The sequence below is a fragment of the Gorilla gorilla genome, chromosome 11 (genome assembly GCF_029281585.2).
Source record: "Gorilla gorilla gorilla isolate KB3781 chromosome 11, NHGRI_mGorGor1-v2.1_pri, whole genome shotgun sequence".
NCBI lineage: Eukaryota > Metazoa > Chordata > Mammalia > Primates > Hominidae > Gorilla > Gorilla gorilla.
This window is the reverse complement of record NC_073235.2, coordinates 141,778,911-141,805,668: the sequence shown is the minus strand read 5'-3', so window position 1 is coordinate 141,805,668 and position 26,758 is coordinate 141,778,911. Positions and strand designations below refer to the sequence as shown.

At 57.9% G+C, this 26,758-nt stretch overlaps 1 protein-coding gene across 15 annotated transcripts in view; it reads left to right on the top strand.

Annotated features, from left to right (window-relative positions):
• HDAC4 (histone deacetylase 4) overlaps positions 1-26,758 on the top strand; it is a 352,613-nt gene that overhangs the window by 283,679 nt on the left and 42,176 nt on the right. For 13 of the 15 annotated variants that reach the window (XM_055380652.2, XM_019022575.4, XM_063695349.1 and 10 more), the window contains 5 exons: positions 1,836-2,093; positions 5,414-5,600; positions 8,938-9,071; positions 14,219-14,339; positions 22,401-22,447. In XM_055380652.2, the coding sequence (XP_055236627.1) occupies positions 1,836-2,093; positions 5,414-5,600; positions 8,938-9,071; positions 14,219-14,339; positions 22,401-22,447 (747 nt within the window). The remainder of the gene's footprint in view (positions 1-1,835; positions 2,094-5,413; positions 5,601-8,937; positions 9,072-14,218; positions 14,340-22,400; positions 22,448-26,758) is intronic. The other 2 variants (XM_055380656.2, XM_055380653.2) reach the window with 1 other exon arrangement.

Genomic DNA, 26,758 nt, shown 5'->3' with positions numbered 1-26,758 from the left:
CACTGAAGTCAGCCATACACCCTGTTCCACTTTGCCCCACTACCCGGACACCCCTTGCATTTGCCCCATCCTTTTAGTGAATGTGCGATGAGCAATGCCTATGCCACGTGGATGAGTCGGAAGTGGTCCCTACCCTCCTGGGAACTGCAGACTGCAGGAAAGATGGATACATGAATGGCAACCACAGAAAAGTCAGAGGACTGGGGTCGGGGGGCGCTGGAGGAGGGCACATTGCCCTATCAGGAAGATCAGCTGACCCTGGAAAAGGTGACATGCACGGGAGGCTCACAAAGCCTCTTGGAGTGGCTGGAGGCCAAGGAAGGAAGGCAAGCAGCGGGCTGGAGGCGAGTGTGGCATGAGGGATGCAGAGCCAGCAGCGTGGTGGGGAGCAGTGTGGCAGGGAGGCTGCAGGGGCAACATGGCCACGTGATGGAGGGGCTCTTCAGCAGAGGCAGGATGGCGGAAGAGCACTTGGGGGACATTCAGCAGGGGAGTGACCAGGTCCACTGGCCTGTTTGAAAGCGTGCCTTCACTGCTACATGAAGAAGATTGCAAAGCGTTGACGCTGGAGGTGGGGGCCTCCCGGGAGCCATGCCGTCATCCAGGCAGGAGGGGCCAGGTGGGGCAAAGCAGGAAAGGCAGGAGGTCGAGGCTGGAGAGAAGTAGCACCGTCCAGAGGCGTTTCTCGTGAGCAGTGCGTGGGCAGTGCTTGGCGGACGGAATTGGGAGCTTGGGGTGTGACTGGACAGCTGGCCAGAGAGAGGTCCCAATAGCCAAGAACAGGTCCTAGAGAAGGGAGAGGCTTGGAAGAAGCTGCCCTGCTTTCGGCATTGGGCCTGCTGTGCTGGGGCTCATGGGCACTCTAGGCTAAGCTGAGGCGTCTGGCAGGCCATTAGGTCTGGAGGTAAAGAGCGAGTTTGGGCTCAGCACCACTTTTGGGAGTCACTGATACTTGGAATCCAGAATGGGGAAATGAGCCGAGGAGCAGGCCCAGGACAAACCAAGACGGAGGAGCAGGCGGGGAGCAGGAGAGGAGCACCTGCCGCCTGTTCCACGCTGAGAGGCCAGGGAGGGAGACCGAGAAGGGTCCGTGAGATCCAACAGGAAAAGAGGTCGGGGGCATCTAGGGAGTCCCACAGGAGGGAGGATGTCGCGGTTCTTGGGGCCACATAGTGGGGCAGGTCATGGAGCACCCGTGGAATCCTGCAAGAAGGGAGGTCATGGTGTCCCTGAGATCCTGCAGAAGGGGAGGCCATGGCATCCCCGGGATTCAGCAAGAGAGGAGGTCCTGGAGTGTTCCCAGGATCCGGCAGGAGGGAGGTCATGGCACATCGGTGGGATCCTGCAGGAGGGGAGGCCATGGCGTGTTGGTGGGATTGGGCAGTGAGCATTGTGGACGTGGTTGTCTTCCGCTGAGTGGGTGGTGCGCTGTTTCTCTTAGCAGTTGTGGCTGTGAGGTCAGCATTGGCCTCTCCCCTTCACACTCAAGCTCCCCTCTGCAGACTCTGTTGACACCTGCAGCTTCTTTTCTGTTTCTCGGTGCCTGACACAGAAGAGGTGCTTAGTAAACCCCAAATGTTAGTCAGCCTCCTTCCCTGGGCCAGGTCACCTTGACCCTGGGCTGGGGTCCTACTGGGCATTATTTTCTCAGGCACTCAGGCACCCAAGTGCCTGTTGGGAGATAAAGGCACCTGCTGGCCTGTGGCAGGGTGATAAGGTGCCCTGAGTCCCTGATTGTCTGCCCCAGAGGGTGGGGTTTGCAGCATCCCTTCTCCTGTCAGATGAGCTCAGAGGACCCAGCTCTCTGTGCTTCACGTGTTACTTCTGCCTTGCAGATCATCCCCAAGCCAAGCGAGCCAGCCCGGCAGCCGGAGAGCCACCCGGAGGAGACGGAGGAGGAGCTCCGTGAGCACCAGGCTCTGCTGGACGAGCCCTACCTGGACCGGCTGCCAGGGCAGAAGGAGGCGCACGCACCGGCCGGCGTGCAGGTGAAGCAGGAGCCCATTGAGAGCGATGACGAAGAGGCGGAGCCCCCGCGGGAGGTGGAGCCGGGCCAGCGCCAGCCCAGTGAGCAGGAGCTGCTCTTCAGACAGGTGACCGCAGGCGGGGAGGGCACCAGCAGGCTGGCACGCACAGCCACCCTCGGTCCCCAGGTGGCATCTTCCGTGTGGTGATCACGGGGGCTGCAGGGCATCCTTGCGCGGTCGCTGTCCAGTGTCTCACCCGTCTTATCCTGGCCAGTGAGGGAGGTTGATGTGGCTTCTGTTTTGTCCCAGCCGTTCCTAGGGATACGAGATGTTTGCCCCCTGTGGGTGGTTATGTAACTGCTTTCCAGCCATGCACAGGCCCCAGAGAATGGGTTTCCTTCCTGTCTGTAGGCTGTAAATGAACACAGAATCCATGTGTTAGTGAGATACAGCATGCTTTTTAAAGAAGTGAAGGAACTAGAGGCATTAATTGATCAAAAAGGCAGGCAGGGCCTGATCAGAAGTCAAGACCTTTTGTGGCCCAGAGGTGCTAATGAGCAGCCCTGCAGATCCAGACAGACGGATGCGATTGTGGCACCCAGAGCCAGTAAGGCTTCAGGGCACTGACACCCAGTAACCAAACTCACAGGAGACTGATGAAGAAGGCCAGTGAATGACTGGTTAATTTCCATTGAAACATTAAACTTCTGAGTCAGCAGAAATACCTAAGGCATTTGGGCAGCCAGCTGGAGCCCCCTATCTGCAGCTAGAGTGCCCTCAGGAAAGTGGCTTCCTCCCTGTAGGCAGGAAGCGAGCCCGAGGAACCACAGCTCTGTAGGATTTGATTCTATCCTCCAGCAGCAGAGCTGCTGCCTCGGCTGCAGGAGCCACTGACTCGTTCCCTCCCTTCTCTCTGGACTCCATGCCGGCCGTGCCGTTGAGCACCTCCCCAGCTTCCTGACTGCCAGCTGTGTGGCCAGACGCTGCATCTCCACACCCAGCAGCACCTTGGAAGCCAGGAGCAGGACGCCCTGCAGTAAACTGTTCCCCTTAATTCTCAGCTGCAGTTCTTAAATGCTTGCCACTGAATGAATCAGTGTGGGGCCTTGTACCTGGAGCACCTAGACCCAAGCCTGCCACACACGGGATCAGCACTCAGTGGTCTCCAGAGGCTTCTGGGTCAGGAGCCCTTCTCCACCGAGCTTCCCCCAGCGGCTGGCATTGGGTGCTATTTCTCCTTCTTGTTCAGAGGGGGGCCTGTCTCTAATTTCTGGGCCTTCTTAATTAGCACCCCGGGCACTAAACACTACAAAGCCCAGCAGAACTAACGCTTGGCAAAGACAGAGAGAGAAAGCCCCGGGCCTCTCTGGCACACACAGGGTGCTTCATGGTGAACACTCGTCCACAGGTCCTGTCTGACAGGCCCAGGGTGGGGGCCTCTTCCTGTGGTCGGGCCTTGTAAGTTGATGAAGATCTGAAATTCAGTGTGGTTTTATTATGCTGATAAGAAATGGGAAACTATTTACATTAATAATTTTTAGGGCTAGTTTCTCATAGATCAGCGTTTACTTTGAGAAAAAGAGGCTCGTTATATTCCAAGCATGAGATGATTATTAGAAACACTTATTTTCTGTTCTCTCTGGAGAGTAATAGGCAGAACTCCTTATCAGGGAAACGTCGTAGTACACAGAGCAATTTGCTGAGGTAAACATAAGGCGGGGCACCTCCAGCCCGAGTCCGGGAGGATTGCTTATTAACCACTTAACCGCATGGGGCCCACGGCAATCCCAGCTGAATTTGGTCAGCAGCAGACTGGGGGCCTGTGAGTGCTGGCTCCTGCTCCAGCTCCTCCCACTGTCTCAGGGCTCCCTTCTTCTCTGCTCCCTCCTGGCTCTGATTCCTTTTGTGTGTGTGTGTGAGACAGAGTCTCACTCTGTTGCCCAGGCTAGAGTACAGTGGCGCCATCTCAGCTCACTACAGCCTCCGCCTCCTGGGCTCAAGCAATTATTCTGCCTCAGCCTCCCGAGTAGCTGGGATTACAGGCACCCACCATCATGCCTGGCTAATTTTTTTTTTTTTTTTTTTGGAGAGATGGGGTTTCACCATTTTGGCCAGGCTGGTCTCGAACTCCTTACCTCAGGTGATCCACCTGCCTCAGCCTCCCCAAGTCCTGGGATTACAGGCATGAGCCACCACGCCTGGCCTGATTCCCAAAGGCAGGACAGATCGGAGCCTGGCTGGGCAGCTCTGGTTTCCCCCAGTGCTGGCAGCACAGGGCTGGGCTCTGTCTCTCATACAGGAGCTGGGATGTAGGTACCTGGTTTTCCATGTTCACAGGATTTGTTCATCAAAACTAAGACAGGATTGGCGCAGAGCTCCCAGCAAGGAGGCGCCCGGCTTTCTTTGTGCCTCGGCCTGGGTGGCAGGTTGCTGTGTTCTCCCTCAGCTGCTGTCTGGGGACAGGCTTGGCAGATGTGACCTCATCTCTGCCCTGCTCTCTCCACTCCACTCTGCCTCGTATGGGGGTTTGCACCTCAGCCTGTTCCCAGAATCCCTCAGGGTGTTCCAGGCCCCTGGCTGAGTGCCCCTCTCTACACAGAGCCCAGCCCAGCTCCGTCTCATCAGAGAGCACATCCCCACCAGCAGGCCTGCTCCAGGCCCCAAAGGTCCTGGGTGCCTGGAAGCTGATGGGCTGTTACTGCTTTTAGCCTGCACGAGGGTGTGTGGGATGTGAGACCAGGGAGGGGAGCGGCTGCAGATGAAGCCAAGTTGGCACTTCCAAGCCTGAGAGCCGATGGTGCTTTCTCGCCCAAGTTTGACATGCAGATTCAATGCTGTTGGTCAGAACTAAGACCCACAAACCCAACAAGGGGGTTGGGCTTCGTGCCCACTCACCGTATGTGTGTGGTACGGCAGAGTGGACGCTGTGGTCCCCACATCTGCATGGCCTTCGCATATCCCCCAGTGAAACCAGCGAGGGCCAGGCTGCCGCCCCAGCAAGAGCCTCTCTCCACACCTGCCAGGCCCTACTCCCCTGCACCTGCTCCAGGCTGCTCCTGGCTCAGCACCTCCTCAGAGAAGCCCTCCTTGATACCCCATACTGGGCCAGGCCTCCCTGGGACCCCCTAACTCAACCTGTGTTATCCTGTTAATGTAGCCCATGGCAGGATCCCACGGCAGGATCCCACATGGACAGCCTGCCGTCCCTAGAGAGACCGTCCTGGGAGGCAGAGCCCGTGCTGGCCTCGTTCTCGGCTCTGGGCCCACTCAGGCTTCAGGGCACTCACAGGGAAGGCCTCTCCACGCAGCTGGCCTCCCGGCATCCTTGTGGCCCATGTATGGCCTGTGCATGGACGGGAGACTTGCAAGAGAAGGCAACCCCTAGCCCTGCAGCCCAGGGGCGGGAGACATCCGCAACCGCCAACACGGCCGTTTCTTCCCCGCAGCAAGCCCTCCTGCTGGAGCAGCAGCGGATCCACCAGCTGAGGAACTACCAGGCGTCCATGGAAGCCGCTGGCATCCCCGTGTCCTTCGGCAGCCACAGGCCTCTGTCCCGGGCGCAGTCCTCACCCGCGTCTGCCACCTTCCCCGTGTCTGTGCAGGAGCCCCCCACCAAGCCGAGGTTCACGACAGGTAACACGTGGCCTTTGCGCAGCCTGAGGGTGCAACGCAGGCCACAGTGGGCACAGAGCGGGGGGCTCTTCCCGGCCCAGCTCTGCAGAGGCTGAGGAGGGGCTGGGCAGGCACGAGGGCCACGCTGGATGGTGGGGACCACACAGGTCTGTCACAGAGGCCCTCTCCCCGCCCTACACCCCACACCTTCAGTTCTGTCATTCTGGGGACCTGTCACGGGCTCACTTGCCCACTTTCCTGTCCCAGAGACCCATGGTCTCCTCCAAGAACAGTCCACAGCCCATGCCCGTGGGGCCATGAGAACCTACAGCTTCTGGTCCGGCTCAGGAATCACCAGCCCACGCTTCTCCACTTACTCCCTCACACTTTGCCCACGTCCACAGCATTGACTCTGAGGCTCCAGTGACAGGGCTGTGAATGGCTGGTGGGGGGGCTGTGATTACACGAGAGCAGAGCCCGGGACCCCTGGGACACGCTGTGGGAGCCACACGTCCTCTGTCTGTGCCATCCCTCATACCATCCTCACCCCGGGGAGGCAATCTGCCAGCAGGGGTCCTTGGTTTTCCCTCACAAGAAGGAGGCAAGTAAGGCATCCACCACGGCTGAGGAGGCAGGAGGTGCCGGGCCCTGGACTAGTCTGCCTGGAGCTAGCCGGAGCCGGGGAGGAGACTACTGTCCTGGGCCGCCCCGCCACCCAGCCACCCCTGCAGGGGAGAGGAGGGAAGGAGGGCTGGCTTCTGGCAGGGCTTGCCTCTGAGACAAGCACGGAGGCAGGAGCGCTCTTCATGTTGTTATGATCTAATATTTTTTGTTAATGACGCACTAAGAAAAATGTTCTGTAAATACAGCATGGCTTCATTCTTCAGATGATTCTCATCACGTGGCTTAGTGTTCTGCAGTCTGCGAGGTTCTCACTCTCAGGTCTTAGAAGGATGCTATTCATATTCAGAGACAAATTTCCAGAGTAGGTATCCAGCAAGTAAAATGCTGCTTCTCAGAAAGAAAACTGTGGAAGGTCACAGGAGCAGCCAGATGACCCACTCCACAAGTCCTGGGCAGCTGACTGCAATAAGTGTGTTCTTGAAAGAATGCAGCTCAGACAAGGGAGACCCCAGTCACCGCCACCAAGGAGAATCCTCCCACTAAGCTGGCCCACCCTGGCTGGTCCCAGGAGACTTGCAGGGAGTCCTGCTTCGTTGGTGTCCTTTCTTAGTTTGTCTTGATTACTTTTTAAACAAATTTATAAAACCGTCCATGTTCATAGTAAAGAAAAACATGATAGAAACCCACAGGAAATGCCGTTTGCCCGTAATCCCACTCCCCAGTGGTGGCAGGTTGTTAGTATTTGCTTTAAACCTTCCAGATCTATTTCTGTGCATAGCCAGATGGACAGATAGACACAAACATAATTTGTTTCACAGAGACGGGACTCTGTTGTGTCTGATGCTTTCTGTTAGTACCTCACACTCTCAGCCATCTTCCCGTGTCCGTGCACAGCGACACAGCGCGTTCCTTTAGCCACGTGGTCTCCTGGCTGGCTCTGCCACCCTCAGCTGTGTGGGCTTTGCCGCTTCTCCATCTCTCCATGCTCCAGCTTTTCTGTCTGTAAAGGCAGTAAAGCGGGTGTCTGCCTCATAAGTTCCAGCCGTGTGCTTAGTAAATATTAGCACACGTGACCTTATCGTGATGATTCCACTGTAGGGGCAGTCCCCATTCCTCGTATCCGTGAGCAACTGGTTGTTTCTGCACACACGCTTACGTATTTCACAGGGCAGTGTCCGTCATTGCCTATGTGTCTGTGTTGCCATTACAAACTCCCAAGCACACCCATGCCCACACACAGTGTACTGATTGTGAGTCCTAGTTTCATTGACTCCTGTAAGCCTGCACCTACCCTGATGCTTTTTTTTTTTACCAGAAGTCCTATCCCCCATCACTGTTTTGCAAGTACCCCCAGGATTCCTCAAGTGCAGGAGACTGACTCCTGTTAGCCTGACTCACAAGAGGCTGAGCCAGGAAGTATGGGAACTAATATGCACCAAGTGTATCCTGTAGCTGGACCCTGCAAACACTGGACCACCTTGAATCTCAGCTCCCCCTGGCTGGGGATGCTGCCTGTGTTCCCAGTAACAGGAACACAAGTGGGGAGGGCCGCATCCTGGGCCAGCACACTGAAGCAGTAGAGCAGGTCTGTCTGGGCAGCTTGCCCAGGCTCTTCACCGTGCGCCCTGCCCTTATCAGCCTGGATGAACCCACATTAGCACAGGTGCCCCTGGCCAGTGACCTGCCTGCGGAAGGCATCTGTTCATCCAGCCTGGCCTTCCCTTTGTTAAGTCCTGAAAGACCAGGTGTGTGTGGCGCAGACATGTCCCGGCAGGGCCTCGGGGCAGCCCTCCTGCCAGGTGTCACCAGGGGCCAAGGCCTGGTGAAAAGGGGCCGGGGCAGAGCTGTGCCCCGGAGGGCCACCTGGCCTTTCCTCGCATCTCTAGCCTCTGCAGACAGGTCAGATACTCTCCCCTTCACAGCGGTCCCATGTATGCTGACTGAGACAGGGTGGCATCCAACACGGGTTCAGGCACATTGCCTTTCCTGCTGCAGAGCCCCCAGGCTGCCGGCCCAGTTGGTTCTGGGGCCCCCACCAGGAGCCTCTTCTGTGGCTGCCGCACCCTGGGGGCCCGTCTGTGCTGAGCTCAGTGCTGTGGTGAGCACATGGCTGGCCTCTTTTCACAGTCAGAGGTTAAGTAGACCTGTGTACATGGGTTTTGCGTGTGTTTTCTAGCATATGTGTTCCAGTGCCTCTGGAAGTTTCTAAAGGCAGAGCTCGAATCTGGTGTTTCTTTGGAATCTCAAGTACCTTGGACAGTTCTCCGTCCAGCAGAACTGGAGTTACTATTGGTCCAGGACCAGGTAGACTTTGAGGGTAGGGTGCTAGAGTCGCCTCCTTCTAGAAGTCAGCACCGTCCTCCCCAGCACAAGTCCCACATAGAGCTCACCCCTGCAAGGTCCAGCCACCCAGGGCGGACCTCCTCGTCACTGTTTTCTTCTCAGCCTGCTGCAGCAGGGCAGCTGCGTACGTCCCTGCCCGGGTCCTGGGGCGCTACTGTGAGCATGAGCGACAGGCAGGCCCTCCCGCCCGCCTGGCCTCTGCATTCGTCCACGTTCTTGTCTGTCCAGTCAAGGAGTCTTGGCAAACGTGGTATTTTTCTAAAGAACCGTCCCAGCTTCCGTCTCCTTCTAGGGAAGTGGTGGTTCTGCCACCGCCCAGGGGCAGCCTGCCAGTGGGTGGTCGGCTTGCCCCCGGATGTGCGCTGAAGCTGGCCCCTCTGCCCCGCCCCAGGCCTCGTGTATGACACGCTGATGCTGAAGCACCAGTGCACCTGCGGGAGCAGCAGCAGCCACCCCGAGCACGCCGGGAGGATCCAGAGCATCTGGTCCCGCCTGCAGGAGACGGGCCTCCGGGGCAAATGCGAGGTAACGCCAGCCGGGGCAGGGGGGCAGCTGCGGCTTTGGACACCATTAGAGGGGACCCTCGTGGGCCCGCGTGATTCAGGGTGTTGGTTTTGCAGGTGGTTCTTTGGGCTTACAGCCCCGGGGGAAGGGCCGCGAGCATCTTCACTGTCTGTATTTTGGGCGGGCAGCCATCTGCTGAGAAGCCCGGGGCTGTCTCCCTGGACTCCCGTGCCCTCCCTGCAGGAAGCTGCTGCCTCTGTCTGTGCCCTTTCCTGACGTTTCGCTCCCACCTCCCACCTAGCAGGCTCTTCTCAAGGTCCAGGGCTGTTGCTCTCTGCCTCCGGGTCACTTCCCCAAGGAAACCAGTTCCCACCATGCTCCCCCAGGGCTGCCAGGAAGGAGCCACGGGGAGATCCGATTATATCTCAGATCAGGCCTGTTGGCTTTTTGTTAAAATAATTTTCTCTTTTTTTAAGATTTCGAAAAGCTTCTTCGAGAACACAGGGAGACCTCAGGCCCTTGGGGCCGGGCTTCCTCAGAGTTAAGGTGCTGACGAGGCAGTGGGTCGTGAAGAGAATGGAGCTGCAGGCAGGGCCCTGGCCTGGTTTGAATTCAGCTCCCTTATGTGGCTGAGTCACACGAGGAGGCTTCAGAGACGCTGCAGCTCTGGCTGTGCCTCAGTTTCCCTGGCCGCCAGGCGATGGCAGCAGCCTCACTTGTTCTCATACAACGAGGGCCCGGCCCCGCCTCCTGATAGGAACCAGAGCCCTGCCCCGAACCTGGCTGCAGTGGACTCCCAGGCCCAAGGAGGCAAGAAGGATCAGCCAATTAACACCTGGGGGCAGGACGGGGCCGCACTTCAGTGAGGCTGTCCCAGCTGGTGCTCTTCACCCTGGAGGCAGCTGTCACAGGGGATCTTGAGCTCTCGACAGGGAGGAGGGTGTGGCCAGGCCCTGCTGATAGTGCGGGCAGGAAGAGAAGAGACTCCCGTCTGGGAGCTGGTGACCTTGGACAAATGTCCATTTCTTTGTCTGTAGAGAGGGGCTGGCAACACTGTGCAGGGTCGCACAAGGCCCCGCCCATGCCAGGGCCCACCAGTAGGGACCTGCTGTGTCCGCTCCCCACACCAGGAATCCCACCATCCTACAGATAGCTCACAGGGTGGACAGGAACATCCACACCCACCCCTCCAACTGTCCTGGGCACCCAACAGCCCAGGGCCCAAGTGGCCGTGGCAGAGATGAGTGAGCACGTGGAGCTGGCGTGGCGTGGCCTTGCTGCGTGGGCACGGAGGGCCTCTGGTCTCCTGGCTTAGTTTCTGCAGGATCCCGCCCTGCAGGTTCGCCTGCCCCTCCTTTAGAAGCTGGGATATTTGGGAACTTAAGTTAATCTGTGCTTCATCTTACCCCCGTTTCCTTTACCAGTTTTATTGGTGATACATAATTTTCAGGGGGGAATTCTCTAAAAGTCAGGCCCAGGACCCTCTCCTGCAGTGCCGTCTGGGAGGAGGGAGGAGGAAGGCGGGGAGGAGCCACTGTAGAGGCTCTTGGCACCTGCTTCAGGGATCTGGTCGAGACGGCTGTGCCACTGGAGGGCAGCATTGCCCAGCGGACACTGGCTGCAGGAAACTCCTTCCCCACGTCCGTTCCCTCCACAGGACCAGACAGCTGTCCTGCTGCCCCCTCCGGGGACTGCCCAAGGCCTCCTGAGGCTTCTAGAGCTCCATAACCTGCTTCCTTGCCCCTCCCCTACATGTGCCCCCACCCTCAGGGGGTTCTGCTGAGGCCAGGGGATTGGGAGAGGGTCTCTCAGCCAGAAAAGCAAAGCAAATGCAAGCAAGGGAGGGAGGAGTGAGAAAACAAAGACCCTGGAAGAAACAGCCCGCTCCTCCGCCCGCCCTCAGCTCCTCCGCCCGCCCTCGGCTCCTCTGCCTGTCCTCAGCACCATGGGTGAAGGTGCCAGCCACGACTGGGCCAGGGGCTGGCAGAGGGTCCCCAGGTGTTGGGGCTGTGGGACAAGACCTGAGCCTGGCAGGATCTCAGGGAGAGGAGAGCTGGAGAAAGACAGGTGGCTGGGAGACAGCCACAGAGGCGGTGGAGGCCATACTCCCTGGACAGCAGTGCCTTGCTCCCACACGTGGGGCAGCTTTCCAGTGCGGGTGCCCCTCCAGGTTCAGAGCGAACGGTGTGCTAACTCAGCCCAGGGGGACGTGACGTCACCCACCAGACTTTCAGTGCCAGCCTGCCAGGGGTCGCTGGCCTCCTGAGATGGCCGAGCAGAGGGGCCATGGGTACGGGGCACAGTTTGTTAGAGTGGGTACCTGATAGAAGATGGGGTGGATGGGGCTGTGACTTCCCCAGTCCGCGGACCACTTGGAGGCCACAGCAAGACTGAAGCCCAGGCCCGAGGGCAGGGCCTCAGAGTCAGCACCCCTTCTCTGGGTAGACGACTGCCTGGAGGCCTCGGGGGTGAGGCCCTCCCCTCACACTGCTGTGTTGGCTTCGCGTGGTGAGGAGGGATGGGAGTGGGCTGGGAGATATTTTCTGCGAGCTTGGGACCCTGTCGATACTGGCAGGCCGGCCCAGCAAGACGTGGCTCACAGTCCAGCTGTCTCGCTCCCTGCCTTACTCCAGAGCAGGCCTTGGGAAGCTGCCTCACACATTCTGAGCAGTCGGGGGTCCTCTGAGTATAGCCATGTGTGTGTGCGGGCCCCGCCCTCCTGCAGAGACTTCCCAGGAGCCAGAACAGCTCCTGGCCAATTTGCTTGCCCAGCTTGGTTTGTCCCGCCTCCAGGCACGGTGTCCATGAAGGAGAGGAGAAGAGGGTGGGCTGGAAGTCAGATGCCGCAGAGACCAGGGCCACCACTGGGGTTTGCACCCTGCCCCAAGCCTGTGTTTGCTATAAGGAGCAAAGACTCCTTCTGTCTTATCCTAGGAATTAAAGGGAGACAGAAATAACGAGGTCAGCCTCCCAAGAAAGCGGGAAGGGGCCACCATCACCACCGCTCCCAGAGTGGCTCTGGAAAAGCCTCTCAGGTGCTCAGTCTGAGCCGTCACAATATTGCACGCTACAGCCCGAGCTGTCACAATATTGCACGCTACAGCCCGAGCTGTCGCGGTGTTCGCAGAGCTTTTGGGGCTTTGATCCTGTGTCTTTTCTGTGTCCATTTCATGTGTTTGTAAGGAGAGGGCTTTTCTACTTTTCTTCTTTGCCTTATTCTAACATCAACTTTAATTTGTGAATTTCATTTGTGGTCTAACGTCAGGTCGCTCTTTCTGCAATTCAGTCTCTTATCCAGTGGGTCGCTTTTGAGTGGGGAGGACACACATGGCTACCCTGCCGTTCTTTCACCCAAAGTCCACACTGCATGACCTGCCTCTTGGCACCGCAGGGCACAGCCTGTGGTCCCCTACGGGGACCTTCCCAAGCGTGGGCTGCCCAGGCCCGTCTGTCCAGAGGGAACTTGGCCCTGGCCACAGCTGCCTGTGCCTGTACACACATGTGGGCTTCCTGAAATCATTAGAAATGAGAAGCCCTGGCCAGGTGTGGTGGCTCACTCCTGTAATACCAGCACTTTGGGAGGCCGTGGCGGGTGGATCACCTGAGGTCAGGAGTTCAAGACCAGCCTGGAACAACATGGCAAAACTCCGTGTCTGATAAAAATACAAAAATTAGCCAGGTGTGATGGTGGGCACCTGTAATCCCAGCTACTCAGGAGGCTGAGGCAGGAGAATCGCTTGAACCTGGGAGATGGAGGTTACAGTGAGCCAAGATTGCGCCATTGCACTCCAGCCTGGGCAACGAGCGAAACTCCGTTTCAAAAAAATAAAATAAAATAAATTAGAAGCCCCCGCAGCCGCCCAGGGCCCCAACTGCACCCTGACCCCTACCCAGAGAGTACGTCTTTCCTGCCTGGCTTTCCAGGGACATGTGACTTATGTCCCCAAAGTAGAAGCAGCACTAGGTTATGGATGGGACCATAGAGTCGTTTTTTACCATCGTAAGCCGTGTCACATCTTTTCTTTGTTAAACAAGGGACCTTCATAGAGGAAGCCCGGTTTTGTGGAATTGTTGTTCATGAGAAGAGAACCCGCAGAGCATCCGCCCCTGCCCAGCGCACCTGCCCTCTGGAGGTCCCTCCCCTGTGGGCGGGGACTGAGTTCTTGGCTCCACCCCTTCTTTCTCCACCCCGCATGGACAGGACCCCCAGGTGCAATGCGTCCTGCAGGAAGGCTGTGTGCTACGGCTCCTGGTGGTCTGAGAGGAGCCCCAGGTGCTGGGCTGGCATAGAGAGCCCTCGAGCTTCGCCCACCACAAGTCTCACCTACAGGGTGGACGCCGAGGCCTGCAGGAGCTCAGCGGAGGCTGCGGCAGGGCTGCAGTCGGGAGGGAGAGAGCAGATCCTGCTCCGGCCTGGGGGAAGCAGGTGACAGCCACAACCGGGGCCACCTGAGTGGCGTCTGACTCATCCTGTGGTGGCCTAACCCTCTGAGAGCCATTTCCATGTGAAATGTTAACTCGAATCTCATGTCCAAAGCCATCGTCCCCTTTAAAAGGCTAAATAAATGCAGCTCAACTGAAGAACACTAATTTTCCTGTGAATTTCTGGAGAAAATCTGAATTAGCCCAGGGATCTCAATCTGAGGAATTTCCAAACCTCAGAGAGACGCAGCCGGATGCCAGCTAGCCGTCCAGGACAGATGCCAGACCCTGGCGGCTGTGGCCCCGGGCGGTCCAAGGAAGGCTGCTTCATCCTGGGGCTCAGAGACTCCGGGAGCGCGGCTGGGGTTTCCCTTGAATGTGAGGGAAGCGCAGCAGCTCACCTCTATTTTAAGACCAGACCCTGGCGGTTGGAAAGCAAAGTAATAATTTGATGCCAAGTCATTCGTGCGACAGTGAAGGGTAATGCATTGAAGGCTGGAATTATCTTTTAAAGTGTTTTTTCAAAGCTATAATTAAGTGTAAGCCCTCTAAAATATTTCTTAAATATTTTAAAATATCATGTTGGGTGATGTTGCTTCTTCTTTTGCAGTAACCAAATAACATGCTTGTTTTTGTATCAAATTAAGTTTCCTTTTGGGCAATGGTTTCAGTTTGAGTTTCTGTCTGTGGAGCTGAAGCAGCAGCTTCTGCAGAACGTGTGAGTGTCCTCTCGCCTGTCCCCACAGTGCATCCGCGGACGCAAGGCCACCCTGGAGGAACTACAGACGGTGCACTCGGAAGCCCACACCCTCCTGTATGGCACGAACCCCCTCAACCGGCAGAAACTGGACAGTAAGAAACTTCTAGGTATTTCAGGACCTTCCTTTCCTCCCATATTGGGTTTGAAGTCCCCCGAGGTTGTGTTTCCAGCTCTCAACCCCTTGTGTCTGGGGCGCCTGTGGGTGTCGCCTGCCAGGTTATAAGGTAAAGGGCCTGAAAGGGAACCTTTCACCCTCTGTTCGCGAGCCACTGGTTGTTGATGAACGTGCCAGGTAGCAGGTGTGTTTGTGTAAAAACTGGGCTGAGAACCGTTGGTTTAGAAGCATCTTGAATCAGAGTTTAGGTTTGAAAGGCTGATTAGAAACACAGCCAGCGTGCTGCCCGCCCTGCCCTGCAGGGAGCCTGCAGTTGTTTTGAGCTCTGCTTTAAGGCCCATCAGAGCAAGACCAGGAGGAGGCCTAGGGAGTGTCCACTGCTTAGGGGTGAAAGGCTGCTGGTGTCTTGGCTCTGGCTGAAAGCACCTGCACAGGTGGTGGAGGGGAATTTTAGCCTCATGGAGAGAACTTTCTAATGGGCATCCTCTGCCCGGGGAGCTGGTGAGAGGCTTTCCACAGGGATCTTCAGCAGAGGCAGGTGAACTCCCAGCCAGCTCCATGGGGCTTCCAGTGTTCCCAGGCCACAGAACCCAGACCTGGGGCCGGGGGCTTCCAGGGCACAGAACCCACACCCCGGGCCGGGGGCTTCCAGGGCACAGAACGTGGACCCGGGGCCGGGGGCTTCTAGGGCACAGAACGTGGACCCGGGGCTGGGGGCTCCCAGGACACAGAACCCAGACCCTGGGCGGGGAGCGTCCAGGGCACAGAACACAGACCCGGGGCCGGGGGCTCCCAGGGCACAGAACACAGACCCGGGGCCGGGGGCTCCCAGGACACAGAACCCAGACCCTGGGCGGGGAGCGTCCAGGGCACAGAACACAGACCCGGGGCCGGGGGCTCCCAGGGCACAGAACACAGACCCGGGGCCGGGGGCTCCCAGGGCACAGAACCCAGACCCGGGGCCGGGGGTGTCCAGGGCACAGAACCCAGACCGAGGGCCAGGGGATCCCAGGGCACAGAACACGGACCTGGGGATGGGGGCTCCCAGGGCACAGAACCTGGACCCGGGGATGGGGGATCCCAGGGCTCCCTTTGTTCCTCGATAACGTCTTTCCCTGCCTCCCAGCCACCCTGAACCAGGACAGTCACTGCCCACTGGTTTTCTTCCCCATCTTCTGTGCCTTTGCCCTGGGAAGAGCATATTGGCTCTTCCCTGAGCAGGACCCTAGGAAGGCAGAGAGGGAGAACTAGGAACCATGAACGCAGGGGTTGCAGGGGCAGGGAGAGGGTGGGCTGTGCCTGGCTCGTTGACTGCATTTGTCAGGGCACACGTTGCAGGAGGTGTCCTCCGTGCCAGGCCCGTGCCCGGCAGACTCAGCCTCACAGAGACCTGCACGCCTAGTCCTTCATGCGTTCACTCACTCGCTCGCTCACGCCTTCATCCACTTCCCGAGGGCACCTTCCGTACTGGATGCCCTTTAGGTACAGACGGGGTCACAGACCATGGAACCAGTGGGGCCGTGAGGACACACATGGGCTCCGGCCTGGGGTGGCGGTCACGCTGCTTCCGGAGTCCCCCCACCCTGTGGTATGGAGGCTTCCAAAAGGACAGAAGCCTCAAGTTTGGGGAAAGTGAGAAGGGAGTGAACAGCAGTAGGAAGCAGGTGGGCCGGGGTGTGGCTGAGCAGGTTCACGAGGTGGATTCCTGAGCTAGTGCCGGGGACAAGGGCCACCGACCCACCCCACAGACGCCGACAGCTCAGGCTCAGCAACAGCAGAGACCATGGACTCAGGGAGGTACTCAGTCAAGGGCCTGGGCCAAAGCTGGTGGAAAGGCCTCTGGGCCCTGACTCCCTACACAGCGGCTTCGCCTGCTGCTGCTCTAGAAGGGGTACAGCACCCTTCCACCGTCCGTCTGGAAGGGACGGTGGAAGACAGGGGCTTCCTGGACTGGAGACAGCTGCTCTAGATGAGGGCATGGATGCCAAGCCCCTACCCCTCCCCACTGGGCTGCCAGCATGCTGACCTTTACCCTCCAAGCAGACAGGAGACTCCTCTGTGGATTTGACCAGCCCCAAAGAAGCTGACATCAGGGGTTCCCAACAAATAGCCCCTGAGATCCCTTATACTGGCACTCATGGCTAATCACCCCCTGTGTGCCCAGAGCTTCCACCCAGCCGTTGGCACTTCCCCCCTTAGGAGCGGACAACCAAGGAGGACCCAGGGCCCGAGGAACGGCTTGACAGGGACCTGGAGCTGGAGCCACACAGGGGAAGGAGGCTAGGGGCAGACAGTGTGAGGCACTAACCCAGCTGCCATTAGCACCCTCAGAGAGGATGCCACATCCACGTAACGTGGACAAGTTCAGTGGAAAAGGGGAAAGCACAGAACGTTCAGAGAAGACAAAAATTAAACACCTGACCGCAGAAAAAGAAAATCCTCCTCAGACTGGAAGATATGGTGATGTCATCTCCCAGAAACCAGAGCAAAACGTGACAGCGCTGGGAAACTGGGAAGTGAGATGATGGAGAAGAAGGCCAAAGCTCACTGCAGTGTGCAGGGTCCAAACAGCAGGAGTTCCCAGGGAAGGCAGAGGCCAGGAGGAGGTGTCTGGAATTCAGAAGGCCCCAGGCCAAAGGCAGAGTTTCTGGGCTGCAGGGACCCACCAGGGGTAAGAAAGACCCTCTTAGGGAGAAACAGCAGAGCCTCAGAATGCAGGGACAGGTGAGAGCCAGGGCACCTGCAGACTCCATGGGGCCTGCAGCCATGCCAGTTCTAAGGGCGCGTCACTGCCCTCCTGAAGTTTGTGTCCCGCCAGACTGCCGGGTGAGTAGGAAGGTGGTACAGAGGCATTCCAGGCATGCAAGGGTCAGAGCTTTCACCCTCCAGCTGTTCTTCCTCAGGAAGCCACCGGAGGACATGCTGTCCCAGGGCAAAAGAACATTGGGAGGCCCATCATGGAGGCCGGCCTCTACTGGGTGGTCTGTGAGAGGGTGGCGGCCAGGAAGTCTGAGATCGCCCTGCAGAGAGAAGCTGATGCAGCTGCCCCGAGGAAGGGGGCACGCGCTCCTGGGGGAGAAGATGGCGCATGGATTGTGGAGTACCTAGCGGAGGCAGGGAGCGCCGCTGGGGCTGGGGAAGGGAGCCCTAGAGGGCAAGGGCGGCAGAGAGGGCAGGCGGCTTTCTGTCCGGGAGCTGAGTGGACAAAGGCCGTGCATTGAGGTACTGAGTCTGGAGTGTGCTGTCCCTCAGGATTCTCCAGTCCTTACCAGGAGATGTCACTGCCTCCCCATGTAACACCTCAGCTTCTGGCCGGGTTCTCCAGCATGGGAGGGGCTGCCCGTGGGCCCCATGAGGGGACAAGATCTTTGCCTCGATGTCACCGGGGCTGCCACAGCAGGGTCTTCAGCAGGCGTGGGAGTTGCTGAGCGGCCTCAAAACATCAGCTTATCAGGCCGTGTCCTGCACACACGCAGTTGTGTGCGCCCACCTCCACGCCTTTCAGAATGGCGGCTGCTCCTGACACCTTCATCCGTTTTCAAAGGACCGGCTGTTGGTCCATCCCCTGCCACCTTCAGTCTTCCAAACCTGTGGAATTCAGCGGGCAGAGGATGGAGGCAGGACCAGCTCCACCAGCAGAAGGACGAAGGCAGGCTTAGCTCCACCGCCTTGCTTAGGTTTCTAAGCTAGTTTCAAACAAAGTTTAAGAGAGATGATCAAAAAGGAAAGCAGAAAGTTGGATGTATGGCGTCCTTGGTGAAATAGTCAAGGATGGAGCGAGCTTGGAGGTCTCTTTCCTGCGATTGCTGGTTACCCAATGGGCCCCTGGTCCTCAGTTCACAGCCTGCATTGGGCCCTTGAAGACCCCTTTCTTGTTGCTGGTTTCTTTATTGAAGTGTCTCTGCAGCATCCCTTTGCCCCATTCCTGTCCTCCGAAGGCAACCATTCTAGTCAGTTTCTTTTGTTTACAGGAAGGTTGATCATTCTATTTCCTGTTCATTCCTGGAAAGCTTCGTGCTTTAAAATCTGTTCACATTCCTGTGAGGATACCTCTCCCATTACCTTCTCACAACTCAAGATCGATTTTTGGATTTCCGACAACTGTCCTAACCCAGAAACTTCATTATCATCAGTCTAAGTATTTCAGACATAGTAATAGCTGATGATTATCTTGAGTTGTGAACATAACCCTAATGAGGTGTTTAAACACTACTGTGTGATTTTTTCTTTCCTCTTTTAATGGAATCCACAAGCCGCTAAGCCGTGTGCAAGGGCCTTCATATTTCCTTTCTGATGTGGTGAGATGCCACACATAAGGCGTGGCTGAATTGGCTCGCGGGCCTGAGGCAGGCTGGCCGCTGCCCTAGACATCACTGAAAGTCACATGGCTCATCTGCTCATGTCAGCTGGCAGGGTGCTGCATCCGGGCAGAGCTGGGCCCCTGGCGAGTGGGTGCCGGTGATGCTCAGGGTAGGGTGCGGCAGGAAAATGACTTGGCACAGCGAGGGCCTCCTCCCAGCCAGGGAGCAGGAGCAGCAGCGAGAGGATGGCTGGAGCCGAGCCTTCCCTGCCCCAGGCACAGAACGCCTGTCTGCCAGCCTGCGGCAAACAGACAAGTAGTAAGGCTGGTCGTTTGCAGAACTTCAGGCCCTGTCACCAGGCTGGAACGTTTCGTGGCCTGGGCTTGGTGATTGTGGCTCCAAACCACAGGAGGCCGCTGGGCTCCTCACAACTGTCACCAAAACTCTGCCTATAACTCCATTCCTATACACATGCATTTGGATGCATGATCGTGTACTTTTTCTTTGTTGTTTTGGTCTTTGCTAGATAATGAGCAAACTCAAAACAGTCGGATGACTTGTGGTTTTAATGTAGACATGGTTGGCTATGATTTCAAAGAGATTCAGTCTCTTGCAGATACCTGGACACGTCTGTCCACTGTGAATTCATATAGCTGAGCGCGTGCATTATTTGGAAAACGAGCTCCCTAGTTTCTGGCAGTGTCTTCCCCGTGCGTTGGAGTAGTCAGTGATGGAAGGATGTGGCCCACGGAGCCACTCCCAGCCCCAGCTACTCAGCCACTCACCAAGGCCATGACCGCCCTTCCAAGGCAGCACCTGCCCACTGTGGTGAGGTTGGCATTAGGTGACCCCACTACAGACGACGGGCAGCAAGCAGGACAGCAGGTGGCTTGGCACCTTGGCACCCACGCCCTCCTCCTTTTTCAGTCTCGTTCCACCTGCGCACCAGCTCTCTTGCCCACCACATCCCGCCAGCTCCTGCCCAGCCCCAGCACCTCCCAAAGGGTTCCGGCGTGCAGGCCGCTTCCCCGCATGGTCAGCCCCACATCCACTACTTGCTGTCACCAAGGCACAGAGGAGAGCAGGGCCAACATGCCTGCGGGGATGAGGGCTGACCACCATGAGGTTCAGGCGAGAAGTGTTAGCTGATGTTGTCCCATGTGCCACGCTGACATGTGGACACGGGAACCAGGGTCAGGAGCCACGACTCCAGGCAGTGGCGGGTCCGTGAGCCATGGACGCGGAGGAAGTAGGCCCAGGACAGCGCCCAGGAAGGGGAGGCATGCTGGTGCTGCTGCCCTCAGTGGGCGTGAGGGCCAGAACCCAGAGGCCGAGGCATGCCTGCTGAGCGCTGCAGGGAGAGCCAGGGCCGACTGAAGCCCCTGCTGGCTCAGTGCCTTGTACAGCCCAGGCAGGGAGGAGGGACAAGGCAGGCACAGACCCTGCCCTTGGAGCCAGGCCAGGTGGAGAGGAGCATGGGCTCCCTCCGACACAGGCTGGCTCCTCCGAGCACGTAGGGCTTTGTCTGGAAAACGTCACAGCATCTGCATGGCGCCTGCGCCCCTCAGCTGGCCAGGCCCTCCTAGCAGATGGGGGCCGGGCCTATCCTCCCTTTGCCTGGGGGGCCTGGGAGCCCCTGAGCCCCTTCTGAAAGTGGCTGCAGCTGCTGCCCCCTGCCCTGCTCCCTGTTGGCATGGCAGCTCCCCAGCCCCGGGACGTGGACATGGCCATTCTACAAGCCTCCGGCCTTAATGCAGATCTGTGACCTCCACAGAGTGAGAAGAGCCTGAGTCAGCTCTGTGCATCGGGCCTAACACTACGGCCTGGCTGTGGCTTTCTGTGGGACATGTGGGTGTCCGTGGGGGGTGCTGGTGTCCGTGGTGGGGGGGTGGGTGTCCATAGGGGGTGCTGGTGTCCGTGGGGGGTGCTGGCATCTGTGGGGAGTGATGGCATCCATGGGAGGTGCTGGCATCCGTGGGGGGGGTGCTAGTATCCTTGGGGAGGGTGCTAGTATCTGTGGGGGGGTGCAGGTGTTCATGGGGAGTGTGGGCGTCCGTGGGGGGCGTGGGTGTCCGTAGGGGGTGCTGGTGTCCGTGGGGGGGGGGTGTCCATAGGGGGTGCTGGTGTCCATGGGGGGTGTGGGCATCCGTGGGGGGTGCTGGCATCTGTGGGGAGGTGCTGGCATCCGTGGGGGGGGTGCTGGTATCTGTGGGGGGGTGCTGGTATCTGTGGGGGGGTGCAGGTGTTCATGGGGAGTGTGGGCGTCCGTGGGGGGCGTGGGTGTCCGTGGGGGGCGTGGGTGTCCATGAGGGCGGGGCAGGGGGGCGGGCATCCATGGGGAGGGTGCAGTCATCCGTGGTGGGGTGATGGGGGTGCAGTCGTCCGTGGTGGGGTGATGGTGCAGGCGTCTGTGGGGAGGTTGCAGGTGTCGGGGGGGTTTGCGGGGATCTGTGGTGGGGGGTGCGGGCATCCGTAGGGGGTGCGGGCGTCCGTGGGCTAAGGCAAGCAGGCCTCTGTTTAGCTTCTCGTCTGTGCCAGCCACTCCTGCAGCTTGGGGCCATGGCAGTTGCTCTTCCCAGCCAGGCACACTGTTCCCTGAGGAAGGGTTTCTCTCGTGCTAACCGGGCCGGCAAGCCCTCCAGGCAAGAGGCAGACAGGCCCTAATGGACCCATGGCCAACTCCTTCCTATGGCCCCCGGCAGCCAGCCCTAGGAGCGTGGACCAGAGCACACAGAGTGGGGGCTACTGTTCTGGAGCAGGCTGAGAATGGGAGAGGAGCCCCACAGCGGGGGGTACAGCCCAGCTGAGGCCAGAAAGTGGGGTCCCACGTTGGATAAAGGAGCCTGTTACATCAAGCCAGTCTTCCCGGAGCATGTGAGATGTCACTCCAGCTCCAACCCAGGAAGGCGCCGGGGGCTGCGGAGAGCGAGGGGTTGGGGCCCAGGCAGCCGCTAGGAATGGCAGGTCCCGCCCCTGGTTAGTGGGGGTCTCTTGTCCTCCACAGATGGGTTTTAAGCTGGTGACATGCATTCAGCCAGCACTGGGGTCAAACAGGAAAAAGACAGCACCCCTGTCCTGGGAGCACTTTCACTGCTGGAGCAGGCGCGGGTGCCAGAGCAGTGGGGTGGGGGTTTCGAGGGCCCCAGTTTCCATGGGAGGAGGCCTGGCGTACAGCTGCAACGTCCTTGGAGCCCTCAGTCAGCTGTACACGCTCCGCCCGTGTCGCAGGGAGGGGCTGTCGCTGCATACATTCCCGAGGATCTCAGCGTCTAAGAGGCCTCAGGACCCGTGTTTAATCCCGGGACTTGCCCCTTGTTTGCCTTGGGAGGGGGCTGCTAGACAAGCCCTAGGAGCTCACTGAGGAGCCAGGCTCAGGGTCCTGGAGCAGGATTTGCTGTTAGATACAGCCCCTCAGGGGCACGGGCTGCAGGCAGACGCCCACCAGGGGTACCTCGTGCTCCCCAGTGGCTTGGTGCCTCTCCTGGGCCCCTGACAGGCTGATGCCACAACAATTTGAGGTGTCCCCACCAGGGTCTGTGACCCAGCTCAGCCCTCACAGGAGTCAAGGCACCTCTAAGGGCCAGACACTGACCCTGCAGCAGGGCCACAGGGTGTCACAAGGGGGAGCAGTGGCCCCTCGTTGTCCCACAAATGCCCAAGTGCCACTGAAGACCCCGGAGTGCGCCCAGGGCCTGTCGAGCGCCTTGGCCGCATGCCCTTGGCCTCTCTGACCATCTCCCTCCCCCCCACAGGCTCGCTCGCCTCCGTGTTCGTCCGGCTCCCCTGCGGTGGTGTTGGGGTAAGTGTTCCTTTAATGTGTAAATAATGTCCTGTTTCTTCTCGAGTCCCAGTGGTCACAGAAATCGCAGCCTTGCTTCCCTCAAAGTGAATAATTGCTGCCAGGTGTTTTCCACACACAGGGTCTGGCGGGCAGGGGCTGCCCATGTGCGGCTTCAAAGGCCGTGTGAGCCGAGAGCGTTTTGATCGCCAACTCGGGCACCTTTCTCTGGGGAAGGTTGTCTGGCGCAGGCGGCTGGGGCTCTGGGGTGCAGTGGCTCTCACTTTAAGAAACAGGATCCTGTATGCAGCCAGCATCTCATCCCCTTCGAAGTCTGCGGCAGTAATCTGCTCACATCAGGCCACGAGTATGGTGCGGGTTGGATGCGTGCTTCTATATTCTGTACCTAGTTTCCACCCGAAGCTACAGGTAGGGCTCCCAGTGCAGTGACCGTGATACTCATGGGCCACGTGGAGTCTGTAGGGCTACTCGCTGGGCTGTGCTGGCTTCTGTGAGCTGATGATATGGACCTGGCCTGGGCATATGAATCATTGGTCTGTGCCAGCTTCTACGAACTGATGATATGGACCTGGCCTGGGCATATGAATCACTGGGCTGTGCCGGCTTCTACGAGCTGATGATATGGACCTGGCCTGGGCGCATAAGTTCACAAGGACTTTCCAGTCTGGGCATCTGCCCATCCGTCCACACAGGAAGGGTCAGGTCTTGCAATCAAACTTCTCAATAACAGAAGGGTTCTCCCCTGGCCCCTGACCTCCTTGATGCAGCCTGGGCAGGGGTGGCAATAGCGAGGGCGGCCGTGAGAAGCTGAGGCGGAGCCTCCGAGCAGATCCGGGCCATCATGGTCCTGCAGCGCCGCGAATCACCACAGACGGTTACAGGCAGGGAGGACGGGAGCCGGTGGACAGCAGGAGCCGCTGCAGCCGAAACGGTGCGGTGTGTGTGCAATCACTGATCGCAGGGTGAAGCTCAAGGTCTGGATTCTGTTATGGAAATGAAACAAAATTGTTTTCTTCCTGAGTTTTTATAAAAATCACTGCTTTGAAAATTATCCCGTCAGAAAGAGAATAAACGGCATTTATTCATACCACCACCAAGCCCTCCTAGAGTTATTTTATTTTGTATTGTAAATAGGCTGCAATCTCTTAATTTGGGGCAAGTTTTTGGCCAGACTTGAAAAGAATTGAATTTGCACTGCCCTGCAGCCAGCACGCCTGTGCAAGGCAGAATTTATCATTTGCAAATGAGAGCTAAGTGCAGACTCAGAGCTGAGGGGGTGAGCCCAGCAGCCCCTCCCAGGTGTTAAATCCAGATCTGAGGCACAGCAGATGAGAGCTGCACCCTCACGTCTGGGTGTGCAGATGCTGATGGAAAAGCTCCCCACGTGGACACGGGCAGAGAGGGTAGCCTGTTGGCATGGGCAGGGAACAGTGCAGGCCGTGGGGCTTCCTCGGGTACAGCCATCGGCAGGATGTGTTTTCTTCCCATTGTTTTCCAAAAGGAAGAAGACAGACAGGAGGCCTGTGCAGACCCCTGCCCTGGCTGTGGGATGCACTTGCTGTCGCTGGCACAGATGCAGCTCTCCTGAGCCTCATGTCTCCTCCAGAGCCAGGAGGGGCCAGCCTCTTGGGGTGTCAGGAGGAGCAAAGTAGACCTCGGGAGCCGAAGTGTGGGCACACAGCAGGTGCTCTTGTCAGGGAGGGCAGAGCAGGTGAGCAGAGCCAGCCACCTTCCCCGAAAGCAGCTGCAAACTCTCCTGGAGGCAGAACAGTGGGGCTTGGAACACCGAAAACTCACCACTCCTCAGCGCTGGGAAATGGGAGCTGTAAAATGCTTTGACCTCTTTTTCAAACCAGATCAGCTCCTGCGTTGCTCCTCTCCAGTGACCGCAAGTTTCAACTGGGTGAGGAGCTGGTGTCCCTGCTCGGCCTCGCCCAGCGGAGTTCCGGCCTGCTCTCGTACGCCCGGCTCCCCGCGGCTCCTCTGAGCTTCCCAAAGGCCTCCCAGCCCTGCCAGCCCTCGGCGTGTCCCTTTTAGACTCCATGGGATCATCCGTGGGAAGCTTTCTCCATGTTTCCCCCCGCCTTTTTCCTGTCTTTATTGTGAAAGAGAAAGAGAAAAGGAGAGGAGAAAAGCGAGAGAGAGAAAGAAAGGAAAAGAAAACAACAAAAAAAAGAAATGAAACACAGAGTGAGCCATTTGCTCCTTCCTGCATTAGCAGTTGCGGCCGCCTGCCCTGAGCCAGGCTGTTGCTCAGTGGTGGCGCTGCACGCCTGAGCCAGGCTCCCTGCAAGAGGCCTGGAGCTCCAGGCTGGTCCCTGGGAGCTGGAGCCGTGGTCCTGAAGCAGGCGAAGGAGGGTCTCTTGAGTTCTCTGGGGACTGGGGTCCTGCAGTTTGGCTGGGGCTTTGTCCTTCACTCTGTGCAAGACATTCCAGAAGCTTCTGAACCCCAGGGTCCCATGGGAGGGGGCACAGACACAGGCACCTGGTAGACCGAGCAGCTCCTTGGCACCCCAGGTGTGCAGAATCCCCAGAAGACCCTTCAGAACACGGGTGTAGTACACCCTCCGCTCCCTGCAGTGCTGGCCTAATCCCAAAGCCTAGTTCATTGTATGTTGGAGAGAAACCATCTCTGGGTGCTGTCCCCACAGGGGCAGCCTCGGGGCCTGGCCTGTCTGGGACCCCGCCTCTCCTGGCTGACACAGAGCAGCTGGCAGAATCTTGCCCTGCCCAGCTCTCACTCCTGGGATGTCACCTTGGATTTTTTTTTTTTTTTTTTCCTCTTTGGAGACAGAGCTTCAGTCTGTTACCCAGACTGGAGTGCAGCGGTGCATTCATGGCTAACTGCAGCCTCGACCTCCTGGGCTCAAGTGATCTTCCCGCCTCAGCGTCCTGAGTTGTGGGGACTACAGGCCCAGGCCACCACATCTGGCTAATTTTTTTTTTTTTTTTTTTTTTTTTTTTTTTGAGACGGAGTCTGGCTCTGTCGCCCAGGCTGGAGTGCAGTGGCGCGATCTCAGCTCACTGCAAGCTCCGCCTCCCGGGTTCACGCCGTTCTCCTGCCCTAGCCTCCCGTGTAGCTGGGACTACAGGCGCCCGCCACGGCACCTGGCTAATTTTTTTTTTTTTTTTTTTTTTGTATTTTTAGTAGAGACGGGGTTTCACTGTGTTAGCCAGGATGGTCTCGATCTCCTGACCTTGTGATCCGCCCACCTCAGCCTCCCAAAGTGCTGGGATTACAGGCGTGAGCCACTGCGCCCGGCCCACATCTGGCTAATTTTTTATTTTTTTATTTTTTGCAGAGATGGGGTCTCACTATGTTGCCCAGGCTGGTCTCTAACTCCTGGCCTCAAGCCATCCTTCCACCTCGGCCTCCCAAAGTGTTGGTATTACAGACTTGAGCTGCCACACCCTTGCCACCTTTAATTTTAAAGAATTGATTCTCCAGCTGAAGTCATCGGCCCATAATAGTCCTATTTATGTGGCTGCTTCCGTGAATAACAATATAGCATTACTTACAGGAGAAGCCAGTCGTTGCAGGTTGAATTTGAACACTGTGGAGGGTAGGTGAAGTGGAGTTATTTTGACATTTTGAAACAGTTTAAAGAATACGGAAGTTTGGTCATTGAAAAGAAAACCATCACCGAATACACTTCAGGAAATGTCTTCAGCCCCTTGAAAGTGCATTTTAACTCACCTTGCTTTGATGGTGAAGCTTCAAGACCGCCTGGAAAGAAATCCTCCCTCCCCATATAATGAGTGGTGTCTATCAAGTGGCAAGTCTGCCTGGTGGTGGACAGGAGCCCTCGAGGGTCTGGTCTAGGGAAGGGAGAGGCAGGGTGGACATGCCTGGCTCCTGCTTAGGAGCCCCAAAGCACTCGGCACTCAGAGGGGCTCAGTTTGAGAAGGAGGCGTCCTGCAATGGAGCTGCAATCGCCCTGGTCAGCACCATGTGGAAGCTGAGCAACCTATGATGACGCAGCTTCTAAGACCTCCACCGGGCTGGGCACCCCCAAGTCCCCGGTGCGTTACCCCACAGCAGCTTGCAGGCAAGGGACACACTTGGGGACTGATGCTCAGGTGCCCTGGGGCCAGCCAAGGGCTGTGTATTTCATCTTAACGCCTCCTCCCCTGGCCAGACTCCCATAGGAGACCGCTCTGTGCAGAACTGGCTGTCCAGGTCTCTGTCTGTTGACTTTCCTCCTGAATTGAGCCAGGGCTGTGAGAAATTTCTGGTGTGCCTAAATAAATAAATGAGCCAACACACAATCGGGGATTGTTGACATGTTTGTGTGAAACACGTTTTCTGTC